General features: G+C 39.1%; 1 protein-coding gene across 1 annotated transcript; it reads right to left on the reverse strand.

Annotated features, from left to right (window-relative positions):
• Tnfrsf11b (tumor necrosis factor receptor superfamily, member 11b (osteoprotegerin)) lies at window positions 1-27,866 on the reverse strand. Its single transcript, NM_008764.3, has 5 exons — window positions 27,597-27,866; window positions 9,186-9,552; window positions 5,367-5,558; window positions 3,423-3,647; window positions 1-1,764 (listed from the first exon to the last, which is right to left on the reverse strand). The coding sequence occupies exons 1-5, from the start codon at window positions 27,627-27,629 to the stop codon at window positions 1,376-1,378; spliced, it is 1,206 nt and encodes a 401-aa protein (NP_032790.3). The 5' UTR covers window positions 27,630-27,866; the 3' UTR covers window positions 1-1,375.

The raw sequence follows: 27,866 nt of genomic DNA on the forward strand, positions 1-27,866 counted from the left end.
GAAAAATAATTTGAAAACTTTAATGATGCTATTTATATAGTATGATCATAAAAATCTTTAAATAAGGTACATTCAATTTCTCAGAGCATCTAATATTCAGATAATTTATAGTTCATACACTTTCTGACATTAAACAACTGAATACATAATGTATTTTTCTATAAAATGATATTACATCTTATACAGATAAAATTATATTATAAAAACATTCCACACTGGAAAACTGACAGTACCTATGGGAAAACACTACAAAGTTTCTATTAAAAATATATTTTATCTCTTTTATTTGTCTCAATAGTAAACAGAATATTTTTTTCTTTCTAAAATTAAGTCCTACAACATTTCTCTCTAGGTTTATAATATGTACAAAACATATCTGCATGAATATAAATAGCAATACTGTAATAGTCTTACAGATATATTAGTAACTTTTACAGAAGAACATCAGCTTTTTAATAAAAGCCTTTAATACAACTGAAATCTCAAAGACTTTTACGTTGATATTACCATATTCAAAGAGATCCAATGGAGTCTAGACTTGATTTCTATTACTACTATTACTATTATTTCCAGTTGAATTACTACATGTGGTAATGAGAGGACACACAGTCTGTAGATACTGAACCAGACATGACAGCTGGATAAACTGTTGGGGATTTGTTGAATATTGGAGGAGATATCAATTCTTTCTCCATATAGTAGTTTCTTCTGGTGCTATGAAACCAAGCCAGCCATTGTTAATGTAAGAAATAAAATTAGTTGATTATTTTTCAAACTAAAAGTACTTTGAGTCAGCTTAGGTCCAACTACAGAGGAACAAGAAACACTGGGCTCTTGGTGGCAATCTGTTAAATAAACTACCACAACCCACCCCTGCCTGTCTAGCTAAGTCTGCAACTCAAATCAAATCTTTAGAGGGAAAAATAGCTAACAGTCAAGCTTGCCTAGCAACCTACAAAGGTGATGAGGCTCTGATAAGCATTATAAACAGAACGTCATAGACTATCAGATGCAGAAGGAAACAGACCTTCATCTAGGGGTGACACATAAAATAGTAGAAGCCATCTGATTGCTCAGCTGTGAGGAGAGGAAGGAAGGGACGTATGTTTGAGGTTATAAAAAAAATACCCTCTGTTCTCACTCAGCATGCTTGGCTTTCTGGGTATACACCTGGTTTTATACAATTATAAAATAGCCTGCCTCACTCTCCGGACTCAGAGTCCCCAGTGTGTGTGTTGGGGGTGGGGGCGGTCTTCATTCCCCCCGACTGATGAGAAAGGAATCACTGGGCCGTTTCAAGTGCTTGAGAAACAGTCTTCTTCTCCTCAGTCAGTTTTGGCCCATCTTGAAGAAACAGCCCAGTGACCATTCCTAGTTATAAGCAGCTTATTTTCACGGATTGAACCTGATTCCCTATCATTTCTAAAAAGAGCTTCTGATACAGTCTGTACATTGTGAAGCTGTGCAGGAACCTCATGGTCTTCCTCAGACTGTGGGTGACAGTTTTGGGAAAGTGGGATGTTTTCAAGTGCTTGAGGGCATACATCAGGCCCTTCAAGGTGTCTTGGTCACCATTTTTGATCCTCCATAAACTGAGTAGCTTCAGGAGCTGCTCGCTCGATTTGCAGGTCTTTCTCGTTCTCTCAATCTCTTCTGGGCTGATCTTCTTCCCAGGCAGGCTCTCCATCAAGGCAAGAAGCTGCTCTGTGGTGAGGTTCGAGTGGCCGAGATGCCGCTGCACGCTGCTTTCACAGAGGTCAATGTCTGCAAGAACCAAAGCGATGCTCACATCAGTCTTCCTCATCTAACACCTCAGGCAGACATGCTCACACAATTCATGACTACATTTTATGTGAGCAGTTATTTCTGATTAAGGTGATATTATTGTATGGTATAATAGGAAATCAGACAATTTATTTGAAGTATCCAACAACAGTCTTGTGAGAAGCTTCAGCTACTAATAACAGAAAACTATGGACCGACCACCTTCAGTTTTCCCAGTAAAACGTGAAACTTTAAAATCACAACATTTCAGGGGAAAGGGAAACAGCAAGTACTCAGGTTCTTTCATTTATAATGAATATTTTTTCAGTTGGCATCTAACCTTGGCCCTATTTGACAAGAGTCACTTTAACTAGTCTTTAATAAATATACACAGCACTGGAGAAGCACCCGAGTGTGGCAGATATGGGAAGCCGGTAATGGGAGTCCAAGAACAGTGAACACACAGCCTGGGGGGCATTTCAGCAGTGAGCCTGGGCATAAACATAAGAAGGAGTAACTAATGTCTCTATTAACGACATGAGTCATTTACTATCTGTGAGCCTTGAGGCAACTCCGTTCGTCTTTCTGGGCTGCAACGGTTCTCATTTATAAAGCCGGGAATTGGGTCCTTTCACATACTGACAGTTCCCGGCTTTCTATTTCTTTTTCTTTTTGCTTCAGGGCTAATTATAGGTTCAAAGAATAATGTTGTTTTGCCAGAAACACAAGAAAAGTTTAGTCTTTGCATAGGTAAAAGCACCGGCCTGTCAAGAGGGCTAAGTCTGCTAAAATCTATCACTCTGGCTTTCCATGTCTGAAGCTTTATGGGTGGTGTAGAAAAACTCTTTCAGATATTAGGTATAGGAGGGTATTTTCTGTTCCTTATTGTCTGCATTAAGAAAACCCTCCTTCATCTCTGTGGCATGTCTTCCCAAATAGTAAGTCTCTTTGCATTGTATATCATAAAGTCAAAAGATTATGATATAGTATGCATAAATTTCATGCAGACTGAAGTTCATGTTCTCCTCTTTGGGTCCCCTCTCTCCTTCCCTCCATGCCCTTCCTCTTTTCCCTCTCCACCCTATTTCTAAAAGAGATGCTTCAGGAAACTCTAGCACATGCAACTACACGCTTTTAGCTAGCCCTTTCTTCTAAGAAGCTCAAACATTTATCGGACCTTACTAATCCTCACCGCAGGTGTTACAAAAATGGTAATTTGGATGCAGGCTATATAGTTAGGATTAATGAGAGGTTACCGGAAAGACACTTAGTGTCTCACTGAAGAGAATTACCAAGTACAGCAGTGCGCGAAATGTGAAGCAGGAGCCAAGGGACCAAGAACCTTCTTCTAGGCAGACGTGACTAGTGTGAAGACCTAAGGAACCTGTGCGCAGAATCCTATTCCCTGCGGCCTAGACCTACATGTAAAAGGCATGCCCTTTCTTTCAGTTACTGCAGCTGTTAGAACAGAACCATTCTTAGCTGTAACAGGAATTGTGTCTACACTTTCAGTTGGTGAGAAATTGCCAGTACCATGACAATTGCAGGAGGAAAACACCGGCCCTACTACATAGACAATAGACAAAGTCTACTTCCTATTTTATGGCAACTTGGTTCCTTTGATCACCCATTGACTTGTTTATTTCAGGAGCTGGTACCTTGGATGATCTTCTTCACCATTTCCTGGTCTCTGTTTTGATGTTTCCACAGCTTCAGCAGCTGGAAGGTTTGCTCTTGTGAGCTGTGTCTCCGTTTTATCCTCTCTACACTCTCGGCATTCACTTTGGTCCCAGGCAAACTGTCCACCAAAACACTCAGCCAATTTGGTATAATCTTGGTAGGAACAGCAAACCTGAAGAAGGCCTCTTCACACAGGGTGACATCTGTAGAAAGAGTGACCAATAACAAGATTCACTGAATGCTATTACTTTCTGCAGTCCTTCCAACAAAAATAAAACAAAACAAAGCCAACCACAAAATGAGTATGGGGGTTGAGTTTTCTGCGAGACACCATGCTAAAAGGGAAGTTTGAATTAACAGTTTTCTGTAGGATGCTCTTAATATAGAGACCAACTGGGCTTCTGTGTTATGAATTCTTTCATTCCCCTTTGTCTTGGGGGGGGGGTGGTGAAGAGGTAAACATTAATAGACGTTTAATGAGAATTTAATATGAATACACACAAATATTTGACAAAAATTCTATAACTTAATGTAAATATTAATACTTTGTTAAGAGGTTGCTTGGCAACTACCAGGTACCTCAAGGTCAGGGTCAAAGAAAAAAACAAAACATAAAATCATTCCCTAGAAAGAACGTAAGCAATAATCAAAATAGTGCATTGTGTTTGTGTGCAATCACGATAGTGTATTATTTAATGTGTTGTAAACATGTTTATCAGTAGAAACAGAAATATATAGGTGAATGTTAAACATTAACCATCTACATTTTTTTCTAAGTAAATTTCACAGTGTTTTCTTTATAAGTATTAAAGTTAATAAAGTGAAGGAATTGGCATATAATAGATGCTCAATGAATTGCAAAAATAGATTCAGTATTAAGGCTAGAATTAACTCTTTTCATTAGCCTTCCCATTCATTCTATTTGATTTTATTTAGATTAGAAAAGGGCTAAATTAATTAAGGTATCAAATAATGTAGTGAAAGACATTGGAAATGGTTTGAAACTATAAAATATGCCTGTGTTCATTCTTATATTTCATGTTTCTCTATAATAAAGAAAGGACATTTTGGGAGAGTCACATTGGTTTGTGTCACTTTGACCTTATGAATAAAGGCACAGCATTGGTGTATAAGTCCCTGAGGTGAAGTACTGAGATTAGTGTAGGAGCAGGGTGGCAGGGTGAACGAATACACTGATAGGATCACCAAAGGGAGTGGTTTCTTCTATTTGCTGTGACTACAAGCCAATAAAGGATTTAACACAACCAAAGCCCCTTGCAGCTTCAATGCACTAAACGTATGGATATGACTGATAGCAAAACCAAGTTTTCATTTCTAATTTCTCAACAGTTTATGTCATTTTTAGTTGCCAACTTATAGTTTAGCTAATACAGACATTCTAAGAAATTATAAAAATATGGAAGTCAATTCTACAATTTAAGGTTGGCAAATTCGTGCTCAGGTTATAAGCTTGAGGTCCACAATGGGTTATTCTTGATTTTAGTGTGAGAGCTCTAGGAAGCTTCAGTGTCCCTGGGATCAGTGAGGAGATACAAGGATTTGTGTTGTTGTTTTGTTTTCTTTGTCTTTTGTTTTTGAGACTGTTCGTTTGTTTGAGTTTGAGCTTTCAGCAGCTGTTAGGTAGGTTAAGAAGCAAGAAATGTGAAATTTAGCCAGACTTGGTGGTATACGCCTTTAATCCCAGAATTCCATAGGTATAGGCAGGCGGATCTTTGTGAGTTCAAGGCTAGCCTAGTCTACAGAGTAAGTTCCAGGACAGCCAGGACTGTCAACACAGAGAAACTCTGTATCAAAACAAACAAACAAACAAACATAAAATGCAAAATGTGAGTTTGTGTTCTTCTCAGAGAAGGCTATGCTGAGATGATAAGAGGACAGGGTGGCATGCTGTGTATAGTTACCTATTCCACACTTTTGCGTGGCTTCTCTGTTTCCGGAACACACGTTGTCATGTGTTGCATTTCCTTTCTGAATTAGCAGGAGGCCAAATGTGCTGCAGTTCGTGTGTTTTATACAGGGTGCTTTCGATGAAGTCTCACCTGAGAAGAACCCATCTGGACATTTTTTGCAAACTGTGTTTCGCTCTGGGGTTCCTGTTGGAAAACACCCAGAAATTTAGCACCTTCTTCCCCAATCCTTTCTCTGCAGACAATAACTTAGCACAGTTCTCGACAGTTTTCACCAAGTGTTTACTGCTACTGTGTATTGCAGGGAACTTTCAGAGTTTCCATTTTTCACTTCATTAGACAGAGATAACAAAACTTCTATAGTCATCCCCTCAGGCTCTTTCCCCTTCTTGTAATACCCACACAAGTTTGTTGCGCTATTACCTACAAAGACGCTCCTGAAATGGGAGATGGAAGGAGAGGCGGGTGGGGTACTCATTAGTGCTGCCTCTGACAAAGTGCCAGTAAGGCTTGTCAACCGTATTCTTTGCACAATTATTCCTGGAAAAACCATCAAGATAAGTGCTGTGTGTCTGCTTTACTGTCTGTCACTCTTTGAAGTCAGCACCCATTCAATGTTGCATCGTTAAATTCCAATCATTTCTTACGGAAGATCTTTCTCTCCTAGCTCCTAATTGGGAACCATGCTAACCTTGAGAAACACACAATTACAATAAAACTCTTACAGGTGGTGGTAAAGTTGACTGCTGACTCCAGTCATATCCCCAAGGTTGAGCTACATAATAGACACATGATGGTGTAGTGTTTGTTTACACTGTTGAGTAAATAGCATGGTTAAATCTTTGGGAAGGATAACTATAAGGATATTTTACTTTGTGCTTCTAAGGCATTCATTACTTTTGAAGACATCACTGGGTTTGAAAACTCTTGAGTTGAAGAAACTTTCAATAGAGATGCAACTGAAAATAAATATATTCAAGCCCTGGACTCTATTATGCATGAGCGCAGCACACATTATAGTGCATTTGCATATGAAAATATCTCCATCTAGTGTAAGCTGGCTGAACAGATTTAGACTTCCATATTCAAATGTAGATTGCATAGGCCAGCTCTGGCTCATGCAAGATAACAAACACAAAAGAGACAAATGAAAGCTACAGAAAGTTATTAAATTTCATTTATTAAAAAGTTCCACCTCCCATTTCATTGTGTCGTTTACCTATCCTGGAAAGAAAAATAAAAGACCAGTAAAACAGTGTGGTTCTAGTCTCATCTCCTGTCTCTTCCTTTATTTTTTTTTCTTCTTTAAAAAGTGATGATTCATTGCCCTGTAAAAAGATAAAGGGCTAGCAGGGATGGAGAAGAAGGAAAACCACAGCCCCGAAGTCTCACATAAATGCTGTTTTCAACGCTGCGGTGACATTGTCATAAGATCCACCCTCACAAAACAAAGAGAGTGTACACTGGATAGTATACTTCCTTCCTACTTCCCTCTCCTTAGATGGAACCCTACTCCATGCTCAGCTCTACAATCTTGTAAGTAGAAATATTTAGGCATCTAGTCTCTGTCAACTTACTGGGAATACGTCACTTAAGTGTGTGCATCTAAGAATCCATTTGCCAACTGCCACATGATTTACACAGAAAGAAATGTTATCCTTCTTCAGGTATGTGTTTGTGGCTTGACTTTTCTGGTGTCACCTAACAAGAGATCATGGATGTAAAATAGTTCTTTGGGTGAATTGCCCTTTCTAATTCTTTTAACAAGAGGAATCCAAAGAATAACTTGTTGGTAAGCTTCCTCTAATAACAGGACTTTAAAAAAAATCAACAGAACTGTTGGGCCTAAAAAAGATGTAGTCATCTAAGTGATGATTCTGCCTCATTAGTATGTGTAGAAACAGCAAGCATCTAGCCTGACAGATAAAATGTGAGACACTACAATGACAAGATGAATTGTAATTCACTAAGACAGTCCAAAGAAATTCAACAGGAAACAGAGGACTGGCCAGCAGAAGGATATGAAGGACAGAATATGAAGCAATCTTGACTTCAAAACAACAACAAAAATAGTTATCAAATATTTTGTAGAATAACACCAAACAACACTCCCTGCCTTTGGGCCTGCAAACCTCTGTGCAAAACCACCTTACAAGTTTTCAGGGGAAAAAAAAAAGGTTAAATAAAGTCTACCATGGTACCTCAGAAGAAAGCATTTGCCTTTACGCTAAGTCTTCTGGTTACTTGTTGCTTCATCCTACAGAAACATTTTCATGTTTATGAGGGCAACAACCTCACTATTTCTACAATATTCAACTTTTGACCTGCACAGTTCATGCTTAATTTCTGAATATGAATCTATTCAAACCACTTCACTGAAGTAATGAGGCTAGGGTTTTTCTACTCCATTGAGTCCCAAAGTAACCGCCCCCCCCCAAAAAAAAAAGTAGGGAATTACAGTTCTTTCTCCTTGAACTGCAAAATGTGGTGGTATTACCAAGGTCTTTCCTGCAATGGTCACTCTTTTAAAGATTCCCTGCAAAAGAGACTAAATAGATTTCATTTTTTTTTTTGGTTTTGGTTTTGTTTTCTTTCTTGAGACATTCATACACTCATTGAATAGCCTAGGCTGGCCTGCCACTCACTATGTACACTTGGTTAGCCTCAACGGTGTGACCATCCTGGAGCTTCTTTGGAGATGGGACTTCCTTGGCCTTGCTATTGCTCCTGGCTTAAACTGTAGATGCTTCCTGCATTTGGCTTCAAACGTAAAATACTGATCATTTAAACTTTAACTTGTCACAAGTAATCCATGTCCTAGGCTATGACCTCTCCACCAGGAGCAAATGGACCTCCCGTAATGGACAGAAGCCTGCAGCTGGTAGCTAGTTGCTGGACTCACCAGTCTCAAGGGAGACAGAGGACAGGCTCTCAGGGAAAAGAATCATCCAGCTGTGTAAAGAGCAGTGAGTTGAGTGAGAGATCCTGCTTTAAAGTGAGTTAGAGCAAGTTATAGGGATTTCTCTCTCTTCCTGATAAATTCGTGTGTGCTCTTCATTTTCCTAAGCCACAAGCAGTTGTAAGTTACAGTGCAGCTTTGTGGCTTTGTGCATGTGCCAGAAAAGGAATACGGGTTTCAGCTTTCAAAGTTTCTCACTAGCCCCAGCCCATGCTGTGGGGAATGTGAAAAGGAAAAGTAATTTATACACAAGGACTTCCTGTTTGCTTGACAATCTGTTTTGTCTAAGATAAAGACTAAGCTGGTAATAGGGTGTGCTACTGTCTTTCTCCTCACAAACATTCAACTCCCATGCCAAGGCGAGAAGCAGCTTCATTTTTAATAATGTAATGTATTTCTCCTAACCGTTCCCATTTTTACATAATTAATTATAACTCTTCATTGTTAGTACTCCGGAGTCTCATTAATATCAGCATAATTACTCTCTTGGTATCGATTAACATTTCTGATGTTTGTCAAAAAAGCACTGAAGACTGAAGCTGTCCATGCCAAAGTGAAACATGATGGTCTATGTCATCCTCTCTCCATGCAGCTCAGACCATGGTCCTTTAAAATGGGCAATTCATCATGTATCTCATCAGGGAGCAATTTGCTGCATTTGCGATTCCTCACTAAATTACACTATAGTGGTAAAGGACTCCTTGGAGAAAGGTCCTTTGGAAACAATCCAGACACATAGCACACAGATAACAGGTACTGTTACCTTTTATTAGGACAAGTGTCCCCTAAGTTAGCTGCTGTCTGGCTCTACATGGTCCTCCTTGATTTTTCTATGCCTCATAATAGATACTTACCAGCTTGCACCACGCCGGAGCCCGGGGGACAGCTCCGGTGCTTCAAGCAGAATTCGATCTCCAGGTAACGCCCTTCCTCACACTCACACACTCGGTTGTGGGTGCGGTTGCACTCCTGCTTCACGGACTGCAGTTCCTTGCACACTGGGCTGCAATACACACACTCATCACTGGTGTGCCAGCTGTCCGTATAAGAGTGGTCAGGGCAAGGGACACACAATGTCTTCCTCCTCACTGTGCAGTGCTGTTTTAGGTAGGTGCCAGGAGCACATTTGTCACACAGGAGCTGATGACCAGTTTCTGGGTCATAATGCAAGTACTTTGGAGGAAGGGTTTCCTGGGTTGTCCATTCAATGATGTCCAGGAGCTAGAAGAGACACAATAGTTTATTAAGGTGGAGATGGAATGGTAATTCTATGCCAAGGTGACATCTGAGCCAAAAGTCACTAACCACCCTAATCTTAATTCCATTCCTGGGAGCTCCTACACAAGAGAGGCTCTAAAGCCATGACTTTGCTTCCAGATGTTTTGTCAATAGCCAACAAGATAGATGGCAACAGGTGAACAACATGATGCAGACTCAAGACTGCAATCAAAAAAGCTCAAAACAGCACCACTGACACATAGGCTACTGCTGAATGGCCATTTGACCTCAGAGATTTCATTACTCCAGGTCTCAGGGTCACCTCTGTATTAATATGTGGATGAACTGGTCACTCTCCCGACAGTTACACCAAAGTCACTAAATCTCCTTGTTAAAAATGTAGACCTCCAAGACTGAAGAAGTATGGTTCTCTTCGTGGGGAGTTGGACTTATGAATTAGCAATGCAAATGAACAAAAGCACTGTGTTTATTCTAATGGATGGAATGACCATAATAATAATGGTTTTCTCATTGACTTTACTAGTTACTGTAGGCCAGTCTCTGTTCTAGGGACCCAAGATACAGCTCTACATTAAATGGCTCAAAGACTCTGCACCTAGAAGTTTACAGTCCAGTTAAAAAAGACAATCCATGCAGTAAAATGAAATAGGTTAGAAACTAAGCATTATTTTAAAAATAAATGGAAATAGCAGGTTAAGGGGGTGGGAAGCATGGAGTAGAAGATGAAAAGGGCATAAATTGCTAATGCAGTTATAGTAGCTGGACTCAGGACCAGATAATGTCTCAATTTCTGTAATTAAGGCTTAATTGATGAAAAGCAATGGAATAGAGTTGATGAAGTGGGACAGGACATGATTTTCAGTGGCCATTCATAGGATGAATCATTTACCCATCCATTCATCCATTCACCCATCCATTCATCCATTCACCCATTCATTCATTCAATAGATCCATGTGAAATGTCTACTGGGAGTCAGCACCAGGAGTATGCTGGTGCATCACACATGAGGACAGTCCCTGTAAACTTGCAATCCACTAGGAAGAACTCTAGTATTTTAAGATGGACATTTGGGAGAAAGAGGATAACATTTGAAATGTAAATAAAGAAAATATTCAATTAAAAAAATGGGGAAAAAAAGATGGACATTTTCTCCAATAAGGATGCTGGCAGACAATCTTGCATCACATAGGAAAAATGCATCGAGAAGATGGAATGACTCTCTCCTTGGATTAACTGGGGAAACATGAGGGACCAGGCATGGTTTCAGAAGCCACCATCCATCATAAGAAGTCTGTGAAGGGAGAGAAATGACTCTACAGGCAAGGGAGCTTCATGGAGAACCAGTGGCACGTGAACTCTGTCTCTTGTTCTACATCCCCAAAGGTCTTCAGAGAACAACTTCCCACTAATTACAGGAAACATGTTTTCAGAAAGAGCAGTGTTATTTGTGTGTAGAAGGTGGCTTGCTTGCTTTTTACTGTTTGTTTTTTTTTTTTTTTTTTTTTTTTTGGTACAAGGATCAACACCGACTGTTTACAGGTTCGGGGAAAGAAGCAAACCAAACACAGTATGTTTTTCCCCCAAACTCTCCTGTTTATAGTGTTCAGGCAATGCCCTCTGCTCACCACCACACATACCAGGGGCAAACATGCCAAGTTAGAGAAACAGTATTCACTATTAAATCATATGTTGTCAAGGCAAAGAAGGCTAACTAGTTAGCACCTTTCATAAGCATTCAGTATTTTAATCTAGGAGACTCTGTTCACTTTGCAGTAGAACATAACCAGTATCTTAGGCTATATGAGCCAATAAACTGAAAGAAAAGAACCAAATACCTCCTGAGAATGATGGATCTTTTAGTAGAATCCTTTGATGTGACATACTCCAACCTACAACCTGAGAGTGGAGCAGTCTGAAGTCAGGCAGGCCTGCTGGCTCACCGTGACACCCCACAACTCTGACGGGTTCTGAAAAAAGCTTGCTCTTTTGTTTCCCTGAGGCTATTTATTAGCTTGAAAGACACAAAGATGAAGTGACTGGCTAAATTTTGATTTGAATATGGTATGAGGCATGTTTTAAGGATCTGGTTCAAATATTTCTCCAGTCCCCAATGAGGTTTTCCTAACACAACATGCAAACCCATATGAAAGCAATGAGACATACTTTCATTTTTTTTCAATTGCTGTTCACTTTAGATTTCCTGGAAAGCCACTTTTGAGGGTTTTGTCCACTTTCAAGAGGTCTGGCTCAGAGGTCCAGAGAGGCCTTTTGTCACGAGTACAGCAGCTAGTCATGCTTCACATCATTTTCCTGTGCCCATTTCCACAAGGGTCAAGAATGCTCATTTGTTCATCAACATTGCTCCACCCCTTCCATTATTCAAATGTGATGAAGATGGGATGGGAGAGGGAAACTGCTCATGTGCTTCACCCTGCAGAGCCACAAAAACTCCAACAACTGCATAGCACTTCTAACCTGGAAACACAAATTTTGAAATGGTCTAAAATCCAAAACTTCCTGACTCTCCTGTAGGTGTTCAAGAACATTTAGATTGTAGAGAAATGGGGGGTTGAAATTTGGGGACTGGGGGTCTCAACTGTCAAAGCACATGCAATTATTCTTAAATCATTTTAAAAATCAAAATAGAAAATATTTCCAATTCTAAGACTTTCAGATTCAAGACTCTAGCATCAAGAGCATTAATGCAATTTGTATTTTTCTAGGAAGTTGACATGATATTACTGTTTCTTTAAACCAATACCATAGAAAGCAGTTATTTCTTTAAGATAAAGGAAAATTGAGGTGAAAGGTATTTAGAAAGAAATGGAATGAACAAACTCTGAATTTAAGAATTAGAGAGTAATTAGTAGAGACACTTTCCTCAAGACTACCATGTGGAATTATCATCTTACACAGTTTTAAAACCCAGAAGGAAAAACAGACTTGTTTTCAGCAAGTTCAATTGGACCTCTGTGCTCTGCTTGGGAAAAAAAAAATCCTCTTTAGTAAAAGTAAAAATTCTGTGTGGTCAAAACTGGATAGTTAGGTCTCAATCTTTGGTTAGCCCCAATTCCCACACAGAATTTCTGGACTTGGTATTTGGACAGAGGATGGGCAAGTTTACTACATATCTTCTTCTGCATCCCCTTTCTTACTTCCCTTTCCATTTCCTGGAGCAAAGACAGAGACATGGTCTTAACATTAGTTATTGCTTCTTTATCTACTGATAAGATTTAAAACTTAATAAGGGTTTAAAAATAATGCAATCTTCAAATATCCCTGACCATCTTCAGAGGCTGAGGTACATATATAAGCATGTCTGTTATCCGGAAAGAGAGGCCCATTGGACACGCAAAGTTTATATGGCCCAGTACAGGGGAACGCCAGGGCCAAAAAGTGGGAGTGGGTGGGTAGGGGAGTGGGGGGGAGGGTATGGGGGACTTTTGGGATAGCATTGAAAATGTAATTGAGGAAAATACGTAATAAAAAATACTTAAAAAATAGTTCACAATATAAATAAATAAATAAATAAATAAATAAATAAGCATGTCTGTTGAACCTGAAAGTGCTTTTTATAGAAAGAAACATCCTTTTCAGGACTTATGTCTGCTTTATAAAAGAAATTAAGTATAGCTTTCCTTTTTCTTTCTATATTTTCACCTGTCCTCTTTCCATCCCTTCCATCCCCGCCTCTCCGTTACCTGGTCTAACCTCACATTTTTTAAAGTAATCTAAAAGTCCTACACTCTGCTACTTTATACCAGATTAAGATTTGTTCTAGAAACTTCCATATTACTTTTCTTGAAAGCATTGTTAAAATTCTATGTCTAAATGCTGTACTGTCCACTCCATTTTCAAATGTTCTACTCAATCAAGGAATTTTCTATACCAAGCCCGACCATCTTTCTTGTGTACCAAACTTTAACAGAGGGCAGAAGTGAGTGAAGATGGTGGGTAGACTGAATTAGTCCTCTAGTGTCTTTTCTAGCTTGACCATTGCCCTCTTCTTAGATTTGACAATATAGTCAAACAAAGTCAGATACAACTATCCTAGTCTCACGTCTTTTAGACTTTTAACTCTACTCTATTTAGCAGCCTCTTGCTATGCAGACTTTTTTTTTATACCAATCGCCACTTTTCAGATTCACCTATGTCTTCCATTCCCTCTCAGATGAGAAGCAATTTGACTAGAGCCTTCTATTGGTTTATGTGACTTTATGACTTCCTAAAGGAGAGAAGAATACACTTCCTCTGGCAGGTTTATTTTTGCATTATGCAATACAGACTGGGCTTGCTCTCTGGTCTGCAGAACCATGAATGACCCAGTGGGTTTCCATTTATGGAAGGTTCATTAAAAGCATCCTACGCAGGTCCTGAAATAGTCACTTGGTTTGGGAGTTCCTTTTGTAATCCCTCGTCATGATCTTTGCCACAGAGAACTATTTGAGGACTGTCCAGAGTTAGCTAAACGTCTGGTCAGTGTGTAAACCATGCCATTTCCAAGTCCATCTCAGTCATTAAAGGAAAGATCCAGGATACATGCAATGGAGAGTTTCCTGAAGATTGCTTGTAGTATAAATCATAAAACTTATTTAAAATAAGCAGTTTTTACATTAAGTCCGATTTGTTTGTCTGTTTATTATTTTGATTTTGGCCCTTTTTATTCTTCCATTCACCTTCCATTCCTTAATTAATTGGCTCATTCAGCAAACATTGATTAAAACAAACACTATTCTCTGGAAATATATATCTATAGATTTATATATCTATGCAACTCACTGATTCCCCGCCCCCCCCCCCAAGCCCAAATGATGGCAGAAAAAGAGACTAGACACTAAGGAACGAACTGAGCAGACAACTGGGTCAACATTATGCAAAACAGTTGATGATAAGAGAAGGGAGGGTAGAGGAATATTGGCAGATTTTTACTGGGAAGGGCTGGGATTCAAAGAAGCAGCTGTATTTTACATTTCCTGAAGTCTCCACTAATTTCTGAAAAACGAAGTATCAGCATATATGAATAAAGAGAAGGACTTTAGGTGGTAAATTTTGTTGTTTGCTTGTATGAGACTCAGTGATGATGTTGAGCAAACAGCTGGAAATACATATTGATAATTCACAAATGCAACTGAGGACCCATTTTTAAAGGTCCTGAGCACATAAATGTCTGTAGGAGGAGAGCACATGTATTACCTAAAGATGTTGTATATAAACAGAAAAGGGGAACTACACACTGACTTTTAGTATTTGTATATATTTGTGACATGAGATGAAAAGGAGAATGTAACAGTGTATGAATGTCATTGACAGTTTGTTAGAAGTGTACAAAATTAATTATGAATAAAGTTTGAAAAGCCTACAGCCTGGCAACCCAATATGAACACCCATGTGCACTTTCCACTGGAGAAGTTGCATTTAGACTATGTTAACCAGATTGCAAGCTTAGTTCTAGGACTGCCTCAGTGACCCTGGGCCAGTTATTTCTGTCTAAAATGAGAATGATTCTGATTTTTGTATTCTCCAAATAATCAGTTTCAAATAAATAGTAACACAGAACCTTATTTTTGTCAATATCAGTTTTTATTCCATCATGCCCATAGGTTACTACTCCATCTCCAGCAATGTATAAACTTGGGTGTTTCATCTTGGAAATGCAATTGATAGGTGGAGGCATGAAAATCAAAAGATCAAGATCATAATTGGTTCTATATAAAGTTCATGACCAGTTTGGAGTTCATGGGACCCTGTTTCTAATATATACATAATAATTTATATATGATATATATATATGAATGACATAATTATATATTACACATTATATAATAAAATTGGTTTTGGTATCTTCCCAATGATGTTACTACTTTTTTTGGTTCTGCCAAAGAACTTAAGGCTGATCCATGTTTTTCAAGGATTTTTCCCCCCTGGGAGATTCAGAGAGTCAAGATTTTGCCTCCACATTCTTTGAATGCTTTCTATGAGTTTGTACAGATAGAAAGTCTTGGCTATATCTCGATATTGACTCAATCCAGTAGATAGGTTGAATGCCTTCTGTGTAAACCTCAGATAATTGGAGATTGGACAGCACAGGTTGACAACAGTGTAAAGGATACATTTGCAAGGACATGCACAGAGCCTGCATTTCCTTGTCTCTAGAAGGACAGAGGTGAAAGATTTGCCTAGATGCGTTTTTTAACACATCTTTCATTTGCATGGAGTTTTGCAAGCACTGTTTCATTTGGACTTAGCCTCTGTGAGCAAAGGCAGTTCATTGGAGAGGTTTATCTGCTGCTGCCAGGTCCCCTCCTGGGGAGTAGCCTGCTTAGCAATTTCCACACTAGCCAGTTATTTGACTCAGGGTTATGTCTCCAGGTAAGGAGTCAAAAGCAAATGAATTAAATCTGTTCATCTCCACATCTGTGCTCTGCTGCCAAAAGCGTTCCCAGGCAAATGGGGGAAAGGAAACACAAATAACTATGATTTATTAGAAGAATTACTGGGCCAAATTTGATGTGCATTTGCTTCCCTGAAGGCTGAAGAACAGTCTCCAGGTAAAACGTAACTTCCAGTGTAATTTTTGTTCACTTCACAAGTTTCCTTTACCTTTCTGAAGGCATTAACATTAATTAGCAATGGTTTGTTTGTGCGTAGACTCAGTCCTAATGCACAAAAGAGATTTGCTTATGAGGTTTTTGCTGAGATGAAAAAGTGTTAGAGGTGGTTAACGTTTTACTAATTAAACAATTTGTAAAATAAAAAAAAACAGTACAAAGTTAGCATTCAGGAAGAAGGAATTGTGGATACAGATTAAGAGGTTAACACACACACACACACACACACACACACACACACACACACACCATAGAAATCTCACCCATTTGGGTCCCTAGATCCTAACAGTTCTTCTGTTGGTCTCATGCTAATCACCTTTCTGGAGACATAATATTAGTTCTGGAAAAACCACCACAGGAGTACTAGTTGCATGATTATCTCCACTCAGTCCCCCTTGACAAGCACCAGGCAGTACTAGGCCTTGGAAGGCTCTCCAGCCACAGTCCCTGGCATCTGGAGCTAAGAACTGGTAGTATATTTTGACATGTTGGTACTCCTGAACACATTTTTAAGGTTAGAACTAATTTTTATGGCCCTTTCCTTGGAAGATAACATATTGCTCACAATGCCCCATAGATCCTTCTGCTGACTACGAAAACCTATTGTTGTTTAATTAACTCATGGCCACAGGCCATTGTTGGAAAAAAAGTAAGGAAAGCTATGTTAGGGACCAAATGAAATAAAAGCTAGAAGGAAAGGGGGAATCAGATAGCATCTTTGTTAAATATGTAGCTATTCCCTGTCTGTCTAGGATGTCTGAAGGATCATACATCCATCCTGTATGATATAGAGAAGGATAACAGCGTTGTGTATTTTAAAAAGCAGGCTATGGGCTGAGCTCATTCTTCACATCCTGCTATTCTTAATCCTCAACAACAACCTCCAAGAAGATAGGCTCCCCATTTTAAAGATGAAAAAAACTGAGTCTTAGGAGAGTTTAACGACTAACAACAACCTCCAAGGAGATATGATTATCTCCATTTTAAAGATAAAAAAACCTGAGTCTTAGGAGAGTTTAATGACTAATCAGAGATAACAAAAACTCCATACCTTTGAGAGTTTAAACCTAACCCCTGCCTGAATCTTAGCCTCTGAAGACTGGATCTTCTTGTTGTAGTCTTGGGAACAAGCCGCCATGTCTCATGAAAGAGATGGATGTGACAGTGACTGTAATAAAATGTAAAGATATCATACATGTGTCACTTGTCTATCTCCTCAGCGACTAAACTATTTCTCTATCAACCATTCATCAATACATTCACTCAACTCAATGTACAAAGTCTCCTGTTTTCCACTGAAGTAGTTGACACAAAGCCCTGGTAGGAAGGCCAGACTGGAAAATTAATTCCACTTTACATGAAGCAGTGGCTCCTCAGAGAGGTTTCTCGTTGCTTGGAGCTCCTCCTTCCTTTCCCACCTCCCATTATACGCTGGATCTTTCTTCCCCACGCGTTTAGTGACTGATAGGACATCGGCTTCTTGCTTTATACTTTGTCACCTTGGGAATTTGGACTTAGATTCTTATCTGATGTAAAGACCATTGGGGAAAAAAATTCATATCCCCTTGAGCTAAAAAAGCTAAATGAGTTCAAGAAGGAAAAAAATAAATACATGGAAGCACATTTTTTAAAGGATTTGGCCTAAGGGCCCACTCTGTTCACCCTTCACGCCACTGGATATTCTGGGTTGAAGATGCCCCCGTTTTTTTTTCTTTTCTGATTTTGATATTAGCATGCCTTGCTACAGAAACAGTAAATAATAATAATAATAATAATAATAATAATAATAACAACAATAATAATAATAATAATGTTCTCATCTAGTTAACCTTAGGGAGAGTTACTGAAATTAGTTAAAACTACTTAACTCCTCTGATTTCCTCAGTTTCTAGTCTGTGAATCTCTGTACCAGAGGATTTTTATGAACAAATATATGGAATGGTGTATGTTACATGTAGGTGTGATAGTCATTGTCAAAGGTACTATGTCTTTCGATTTTATGTTTTCATCCTTTGTGGTCAGTTAAGTAGGTTGATGTTGTAGATGAATGCATCTTTACAGAGTAAATGTCCGGGGCAACTAAGGAAGGAAACCAAGTATAGTTTGCTATATGATGCTTGTGGGCATTTTAAGGCAACCTAAGCATCTGATAGGTGCTCTACTTTGAAGCCCAGCTAAGAGTTTCTGTAATGCCTAAATTTTACATTTTCCGTCAAAGAAAGTGTTAGACCTGAGGAAGGAATCATTTCTATGACTGATTAAGCAATTTCTATTTAAACTGTCCATCCAGTTGCCTCTCCCAAATTTAGGGTTTTACAGAGCAACCCCTACTCTTTATGGGGAAGGATTAGGGTTGATAGAATACATCTGTCAAAATAATTGGCAGTTAGCACCTGGACAAAAGAGTAGCGAACTCAGAGCTCAAGATTTATTAAACAGAAAATTATTCTTGGAAGGTAAGGGGATTTAATAACAGTATTAAAAATGTGGTTTCTGTTTGAGTTTCACAAAATAAAGCTGTCTTTATTTGTAAAGCCTTTAACCATCACTTGTGGGTTGTGATGATCATCATAGTTAACCTGTCTCCGGCATCACACAGACTGGGATGTTGGCTGCTGGGTCACCCAGGCCTGATTGGGTTCTACTATGTTCAAATAAGCAACTTCAAAATTGCAATGCCTGCAATCAACACTGAAGGTGCAGGTTTTACTTGTAATCTGTCCCAGGGGGTCTGTCAACAGCCAATGATTTTTGTCTATTAAAAATGTTTGGAAATTACTTATATGTGTGGAAATTTGAGGAAAAAAATCAAACAATCAAACATCGCCAATATGATGCTTGGTTTGGGAGTGAAGATATCATTTTACTTCACCAGTCCACTGCTTGAGATGCCCATGCCCCTCCCATTACATTCATACTAGTTGAAACTCCCTACCAAGTTTCCAGGAAGGAGAGCAAATGAGAATGCTTGGCCAACACCCACTAATGATTATACCACCACACAGTAAACATCATCACACCTACATGGACCAGTGACTCCTTATTTCTTCCTTTTAGAGGACATTAAAAGAGCATACAAGAAGAAGAGTGTGATGATGGAGGTCTGTTGCCTGGCAGCTGGTGTATTATTCAAGTGTAGATTTTAATGGTTTTTCCAAGGTGCCTATCACCATGCATGGTATGCCTAAAGGTTTGACATTCATTCAAAAGAGGACTGTGCAGTTGTCAAGCACTTCTTGGTGAATATAGATTCAAAGAAAATTTTCTCAATGACTCTAAAGATTGCTTATGACCATAATTATACCTCTTCAGCAAGTCCTGGGGGAATGTCTTGAATTTGGCTTTTACCTAAATGAAGAGCGCAAAAAGATGCCCATATTGCCATACTCTATGTATGCCAGCTAATGACAATAAGGAGAAATTGGTTTTGTTTTAAAAGAATAACTCATGACACTCAAATATATGTTACACTATTTAAAATTAGATAACATTCCAAAAGCGGCTGCTTTGAATCATGTCCTTGACTTCAACCTCAGACCAAAGGAACAAAGAGATTCCTATAAAACATTTCTGTAATGTTTAATAGTTAGACAAGTATACTTGGTTTCTGATATCTGGGGTAGGGAACAATATACAATCGATTAACTTTTAAATTATAGTAGATATTCCATATACCACTTGGCTCAGCTTCTCTGTTGATCAGAGGCATACGGGGTCACTAAGCAAATATTGAAGGTGAGGGCAAAACTAAGGAACCAATGCCCTTGAGTCCTGTCTGCCTTCCTATTGCAGAGTATTGTCACACCACTCTGTATCTGGGATGATGACTTACATGGCGAGTTTTGGTAGTGTTGATGCAAATTGATGGGGAAGGGATGTTTTATGAAATGGGCTCTTGATATCAATAGTTTCTAAAGATAAAACACATAAGTTTTGAACAAGAAAGGAATTTTAAAAAAGGGTTCTGTATTTGATCAAGAACATAGGAAGACTGAGTAGAAGAGCAAGACTCAGACTGTCCAAAGAGCAAGAGGGAAAGAAGCCAAAGACAAGGGCAAAGTCCAGGCTAGGTCCACAGTGAAGTGTAGAATATGAAAAAGAGCAAGACAGAGACCAAGAGAACAATACGGATAGAGCAAAACCACAAGGAAGAACAAAAGTAAGAGGAAAATGGGAATCAGAAAATGTACAAGGATATGGGACAGCAGAAGAAAGGAGGCAGGCTCCTAACAAGAAGCAAGGAAAGGCAACTAAGAATTTTGCATCAAAAACTTCAACAGGGAATTTATTCCCCTAAGGCAGTGACTGTGCTTAGAGGAACCATGGCCTTGTTTCAAATCTAAATTAGTCTTCTCACCCATTTCTCTGTTTTATTTATGGTTACTTAAGAAACATTTACAAAGAGTGTTGCCAAGGTGGATAATGAGTTGAAGTGAAGGCCTTGGGGGCTAGTCTATGTTCAAAGATGCTCCACTTCTACTATGAATAGAATGTTCATTACCAGGGGCAGAACACAGGAGGTTACTAACCCAAGGGCCTCAAGTTAAATAAAATAACAATGCTGCACAGTGTATTTGAAATTTGTTCAGATAGTAGATCTTACATGTTCTCAAACACAAGAATGCTTAATTAAGAGGGTAGATGGACGTGTTAACCAGATCTAGAAACAGCCTACCCTCTTTTTTTAATGTGTGTTTTATTTCTTCATTTTTATGTATGTATGTGTACATATATATATATATATATATATATATATATGTATGTATAACATGCATATGTATGTGTATGTATTTGTATGTGTATGAGACACACACCTGTTTGTATATGCATGTGTGCATACATATATGCAGAGGGCTGACGTCAACGTTGGATGTCTTCCTTGGTAGCTCTCCACCTAATTCATTGATGCAGTCTCTCAACTTAAGTCACAGTTTGGTGTCTTGCCTTATCTGGCTAGCCAGCTTGCTCAGGGGATCACCTGTCTCCACCTTGGGAACACAGAAATTACAGGTGGAGCACTACACTCACCTGTCACTATGTAGGTTTGGGAGATGCAGACTCTGCCCCTTCTGCTTTCCCGGCAAGCATTTTACTAGGATACCTCCCTCCTTTCCCATTCCCCATCAATGTCCTGTCTGCAGATTAGATACTTGTGAGAAATTACATGAGAAAAAAAAAAGTATCTACCTAAGCCCTTGGGAAATTGCATCACCTAATAGCTGGGTTAAGTTGTTCTACTGAACATGTAGAGTCCACATCACTTACTGAGGCCAGATTAGTGTGAGGAAGAGAGGGTACCATACATCTTCTTACCTAATGTGTTGTAACACTATTCTTATCCCTTACAACTGTCTAAACGTATTCTTTTTTTAGACTCTCTACGCTAGTTATTCCAAAATATTCTGTGGTAATGAGCTCCAAAAACTAATTATATGTCACATAAAAATACTGTCCTGGTATCTATTTCAAGTTGGCCGAACCTCACTCTTTCTTCTTGCACAGAGAGTTTACAGATGTTGCTAGGATTTCCGTTTCTCTAGTTCCTGCTATTGTGGGTTGCTAAATGTTATTTTGATTTTTGTTTTCTTTTCTAAACACGATTGCTACTGCTGTTCTTATTTGCATTTTGTTTGCAAGGTTCTCAGTAATATAGAGTTTAAAAGGTACCTTCACACTTTTTCCTCTTGTCATGAGAAATCAGCTTTCTCTATAGTTGTCTATGGTAACAAGCTGTGGGACTGTTAATATTATTTATTATTAATATTATTAGTTCAAGATCCTTCTAGGGGCTGCAATTTCTTGAATCTAATACTTATCAACTGTGATGGGACCTTTTAAAAAAAAGATTTAAAATTTATCCTGGAAAAACTGAGTATCTAATGCTCAAATATAATAAATGCCATGAGACCTGTGTTCTATCCATTTAACTTTGTTGCTTTCTTAAGAATATTCATGAATGTTTTGGAGTCTCTGTAGTAGAAATGTATACTATCGTATTTAAAATATTGGCCAGATAAGGAGACGTTTACATTAATATTTGGAAAGTCAAGCCAACCTTATATGGTTAAACCACAATAACACATCAGATAAGAAACTTCTGTTAAAGAAAGTCCATGGAGATTTCTAGTAGATTACCTTGTGCTCTAGAAATTTTCACCATAGCTCATTGGACTCAGCAAACATATAAATCATGATGGTGGAGACCTTGGGGCTACAAATGAGGAAGATGAAAATCTGTACTTTCAAAGAGCCTATGTTTGTGGAAACTCTGTCCATAGAGAAGTTCTGGAAATTTATGGAGTGCTTCTAAGGATACCATGCAGTTACCATTAGGTCAACAGAAAAACCAAGAATAATTATATGCCCTACAAACCTTCTAATGTATTATTAGAGACTGATGCAGAATATAATAAGTGAAAATTATTTTATATATAATAAAATATACAGACAGACAGACAGATAGATAAATAGATAGACAGACAGACAGATATAAAATGCCACTGTTATGGTCAGCTTTAATTGTCCACTAACATCACCTAGGATAACTGGCAAAGATCCTCAAAGAAGAACCACCTGGATCGGTTTGGACTGTTGGATATGAGCATGCCTGTGAGGAACTTTCTTATTTCATCTAATTGAAGCAGGAAAGCTCACTCTGAATGTGGTTATCACCGTCTCCTAAGCAGAGGTTCCTGAACTGAACAAGCAATCAAGCAAGCCAGTACTCACACATTCATTTCTCTCTACTTCTGACTGTGGAAGCGACTGGCTGCTTAAGGCCTGACACTGTGACTTTCCTTCTATGAGAGACTGCAACCTGGAATTCTAAGCCAAATAAACCCATTCTCCCTGTGTTGCTTTTGGTCAAGGCATTTTATCGCAGCTACAGGAATAAAACGAGGACCATTGTCCAGACCTTTGTTGGAACACCATTGTATTTATACAGGAAGGACCTTTTTCATACTGCTGTCCAAAATGAGTTTTCCAGGAATTTAGTAACACATGGTTTGGTAAGAAATGAAATGAAACTAAATTTTCTGGCAAGATTGTCTCACTGTTTTAGAAAACCACAGCACCAAGCCAAGCCTGATTGAGTGTTTGGGTCACTCCTGAGTCAATCCTACCCCCATCTTTATCCTTAGCTTTGTCTGCAGTGCAAATGCCACATGCCAATGCAAGCCCAGCATGACTTCATTATGACATTTACTGAAGCTTGTTTTATTATGAATTACTTTCCTTTTATTACTGCTTTATAATATAGTTATATCAGGATATTGGTTTTGTAAAAGTTATATGTGTCATCAAAAGATATGTACACTGAATCTCATTTCAAGAGACATGGTGTTGTTACAAAGGATTTATTATAAAGGTGCATGGAAGAGAATGTCAAATATGATCAAGAAGTCGCCTTATGGAGGAAAACATAAATACACTAATAATTTGGGCATTTTCGCTCCATCAGAGCAACACAAGGGGCAGCGAAATAATTTAGCCCTTGATTGACTGATAGCTATTGTTAGTAAATGTAAAGATTGTTTGTTTTGATGTATTTTAAGCGCCCCCCGCCCTCCTTTTGGCTGAAAAGTCGAATGAAGGCTAAAGGAAATTCTCTTGATTAATGCAATGCTAAGGAAAATAGTGTTTCTCACAGAAAGCCTTTATACAGAGGAGCATGTGGGTTGGGAGCTGTTGAGAGCAAAACCCAGAAGGCAAGTTAATGGATAGGAAGACAAGAACAGCAGACTATGAGCCCAGTGTTCATTTGGAAACCATGACCAGGGCCTCTAAATCTTCTTGAATAACACCTTTGGCATAGGCTGCCTTCTTACTCCACCAATGGTGTTTGGCTACTGTGGTTTTTAGCCTAAGAAGTCAAATTGAAAACTAGATTGAAGTTAGGAACTGTGCTGAAGATTGCTAGGTGACAGAGGCCAGGAAGGTTGCTATGGACACAGGGCAGGGCTGCATGGGTTGGCTGTATGTCAAATGCTTCTAGAAACAGTTTACGCAGGGACATTTTCTGAAGAAGAAAGAGATGAAGAGGAGGAGGAGAAGGAAGAGAAGAAGGAGGAAGAGGAAGAGGAAGGAGAAGGAAAAGTTAAAGAAGAATCAGAAGCAGCAGCTAGACAAGCCCATGAACTCAGAGGCTGAGGTAAGGGGAGAAAAGACAAAATAAATACATGTGAAATGTCTGAAACTTCAAGACCGTTACTCTAAAGGAAGACCAGATCATCAGGCAATTTGCCTTAGTAAAGAGCAGCTGGATCTCTGCTTTCCTTCCATTCTCCTCCCTTCTGGCATGGAAGGACAAACTCAGAGCTTGGCTTTGAAAAGTTCAGGGCGTGTTCTGACACTGCATGATGGACGATGGGGGATTTAACAAGAGTTAAAGCCAAGACCTAAGTCAGGCGTGTTGATATTCTCTGCTCACCTAGTAACACATGGCAAAGAGGAAAGAAATGACTCTGGATGATGAATGGTATCTCCTTACCAAAGAGCTCTCTGCTTGACTATGCTAGTGAACGTTCTAGGAATGCTAACCTAAGGACTGCGCTCCTCTCCTCCACCTGCATACCTTCGACTCTCCCAGAAGAACCCAGTGTAGACTTCACCCACCACATGGTTTTCCATCTCTCACTTGGATGTCTTCATCTCCAGCAATACATGTCCATTTGCCCCCTCACAGTGAGAGTGGGAGGTCATCCCTTTCTTTGAGAATTGTTAGTACTTCCATTATATAGATGGTTCTATATCATCCTCTAGTTACCTGTTGTCATATGGATAGTGCTAATGAGAAGCAGGGACTTCAATGGTTGTGTTAATTCATGCACCTCCCTTCCCTGCAACCATATTATAGAAGACAGGAACTTCAGAGGGAAGAAATGCAGTCTGTTATTCTGCAGGTAAGTGGTGTGTGGATATTTGAACTGGGTCTAGTGGAGAACCACCATGTTGCAACTTCCCTTATGAGTTCACGAAGAAAGGCTGACTTTTTTTGATAATTCCTCAATCATCTGGAGCTTCCTCTTTAGGAACGGGTATGACATGCAATACTTGTCTCAAATCTGCCTCTTTAAACAGGATGTAAGGTCCAGAAGTCAGGAACCAATGATACCTCACTGGATGCTAACATTGTTCCCACTGACTAGTACAATGCCTTAGACAAAGAGCTAAATATCTGTAGTGAGTCAGGTTCCTACAGCCACACCTCTCTGTTTGCCAGGGGAAATTCGTCCTCTCCACATGCAAACTCAGTGTGTCCATTTCCAACCATTCATAAAATAAAGTCAACCTTAGCAACTAAAGAAAGAGTAAGATCCTTTCTATTCCTTTATATATTCAAGACACGTTCAAAGCTGTCACTTCTGACAATGTATTATCTAAAATGAGTAATATTTAGGTACATATCTCCTTATATAGACCACCTATAAAATTATGACATTTTTTTCTATTTGGGAACAGTTATGGGGAGAAATATATATGCTATTTTGTTAAAATCCAAAATGTAAAGGCAGAATACAAGAAGCTAGAAAGAATAAAATCATCACCATATTAACCATGGGCTTATTTATACCAGCCAACACCTAAATTAATTAAATTTTTATGAGGCCATAGAAACATGGAATACAGGAGAGTCAGCAAAGCAAACTGTTCTGTATATCCAACACTAGTGATGTATCTCTGAGATCTTTGAAAAGACCCAATGTGAAAACTACATGAAGTTCATAATAAAGTTTAATTACATGCCAAACCTGTTTGTGCTATCTATTATTCTGACTATGAACACAGTAGTAAAAAGGGAGGGATGCACGGACCTTTATGGGAGGTACTGATATGTAATTGTAGCACTTTCTGCCAGCTCATGGGTGCTCAATTTGATAAAGGCACTTAGGCACTACCACCTGTGCAAAGCACTCTATGCTCTTTCCTCTTTTGAGACTTCCATTCATTTGTTGTGTGTCAGTGCAGATACACATGTGCCAGAGTGTGTCAGTGGAAATCAGAGGATGCCCGTCAGGAGCCAGGTCTCTCCTTCCACACAGGTTTTCAAGGATTGAGTTCACAATGATTGGTTGTAAGTGCCTTTACCCATGGAGCCATCTCACTGTCTCTAAAAATTGCACTTCTTAAAAAGTTCTTCTTAGTGGAACTGGAGGGATGGCTCAGCAAGAGCACTGGCTGCTCTTCCAGAGACTCGGGTTTCATTCCCATCACCGACATGGCAGCTCACAACTGTCTGTAACTCCGGTTCTAAGGGACTTGATGCCCTCCTCTGGCCTCAGTTAGCATCAGATGCACAAGCAGTACACAGACATACATGCAAGGGAACCACATATACACCTAAAATAAAGTAAAATTAGAAAATTCTCCATATGTCCATATTAGTGGATATATGTAATATATATGTATATACATGTATACATATCTGCATATGTACACATGAAGTTGGCATATGTATGTATACTCTCCTGTCCACTTTTTCCTAAGTGACTTTGGTATTACATATGATTGTCTGTGTGTCCCTGAAGCTCAGGGAAAGACTACATAGTTTTTAATTCTCACTATGTGAGCAGGAGGATGAAATTGAAACACTGACTCTAGTGCATTCCAGACAGAGAAATCACTCAAAGACAGACTTCTCTGTCTGATTTGTAACTTCATGTGTTTCACAGGCTACTGATGTGAAGGAAACAAATTTGGGGCATGGAAAAAACTTGTCTATAAACCTAAATAACAATTTGCCAAATGCCTGAGCCAATAAAAGAGATTCCTTTATTTTCCAAACAACGTTTCAAAACAGGTTTGAACCATCTTTCTTTATAGTTGAACTGATCTGGTTGTTTAACTATATTCTACAACGTAATAATCATTAGTCTGTTCATATTTTTCACACTACTGAAGTTGAGAACTAGACTAATAGAACTTTAGTAAAACAGCAAATTGCACAGAAAAATAAGAGAATATTTTCTGTATTGCCCACAACCCATATGTAAGTTAGGCTAATGTTGTTTCAGACTATCCTCTCCATCCAAACTTTTCTACAGAAGTTTCAAAAAAGTCTGGCCTCTCTTTCCAACACCTGCAGTAATAAAAAAGTTCGGTGAAGCGAAGGTATGGTGTTCCACATAAGAACATAAGTAAGTAAATAAATAAGGTAAATAAAATGAATAAAAACCAAGCAAAAAAGTCTTTAAAAAGGCCTCTCTCCGTGTCCCTCTCCCATCTGCATAAACTCAGCTGGAACTTTTCATGAAAAAGCCATTCACTCTTCAGGGCAGCCTGCTGCTGTAGCTAGAAAGAGGCTTCGTGTTCCAACCAAACCCCAGCTCCCTCCTGAGGTAGCCGGGCTTGGTCCCCATCAGCAGGAGGGGAGGTCCCGAGCCCAGGTGGTCAGCAGCCTCCTGCCCACGACTTACCACCAGGAGTGCGCAGCACAGCCACTTGTTCATTGTGGTCCTCGGGAAACCTCAGGAGGCAGCCGCTGGGTCAGTGCTAGGTGCGTCTCTGCAGCCCAGGCAATCATGACGTTTTATATAAGGTCGGGGCAACAGGAAGTATGCCCTGCCTTTGATCTATTAGTCTCTGTCTGGACAAACCTTGTTCCTTTTTAGGAACCTTGGGAGCTAGTGGTGGGGCTTTGGGACACTCCGGGGTTAACGCTTTAGGAGCCGGAGTGGGAGGATCCT

This window comes from Mus musculus, chromosome 15, assembly GCF_000001635.26.
Source record: "Mus musculus strain C57BL/6J chromosome 15, GRCm38.p6 C57BL/6J".
Lineage (NCBI taxonomy): Eukaryota > Metazoa > Chordata > Mammalia > Rodentia > Muridae > Mus > Mus musculus.

Bases quoted from the DNA above. Each gene is read 5' to 3' on its own strand.
- Tnfrsf11b (NM_008764.3), bottom strand. From the start codon at position 27,629: ATGAACAAGTGGCTGTGCTGCGCACTCCTGGTG. The intron at 9,553-27,596 runs GTAAGTCGTGGG...TGTCTCTTCTAG, and splicing joins TGTGCTGCGCACTCCTGGTG to CTCCTGGACATCATTGAATG. The intron at 5,559-9,185 runs GTAAGTATCTAT...GTTTTCCAACAG, and splicing joins CTCCGGCGTGGTGCAAGCTG to GAACCCCAGAGCGAAACACA.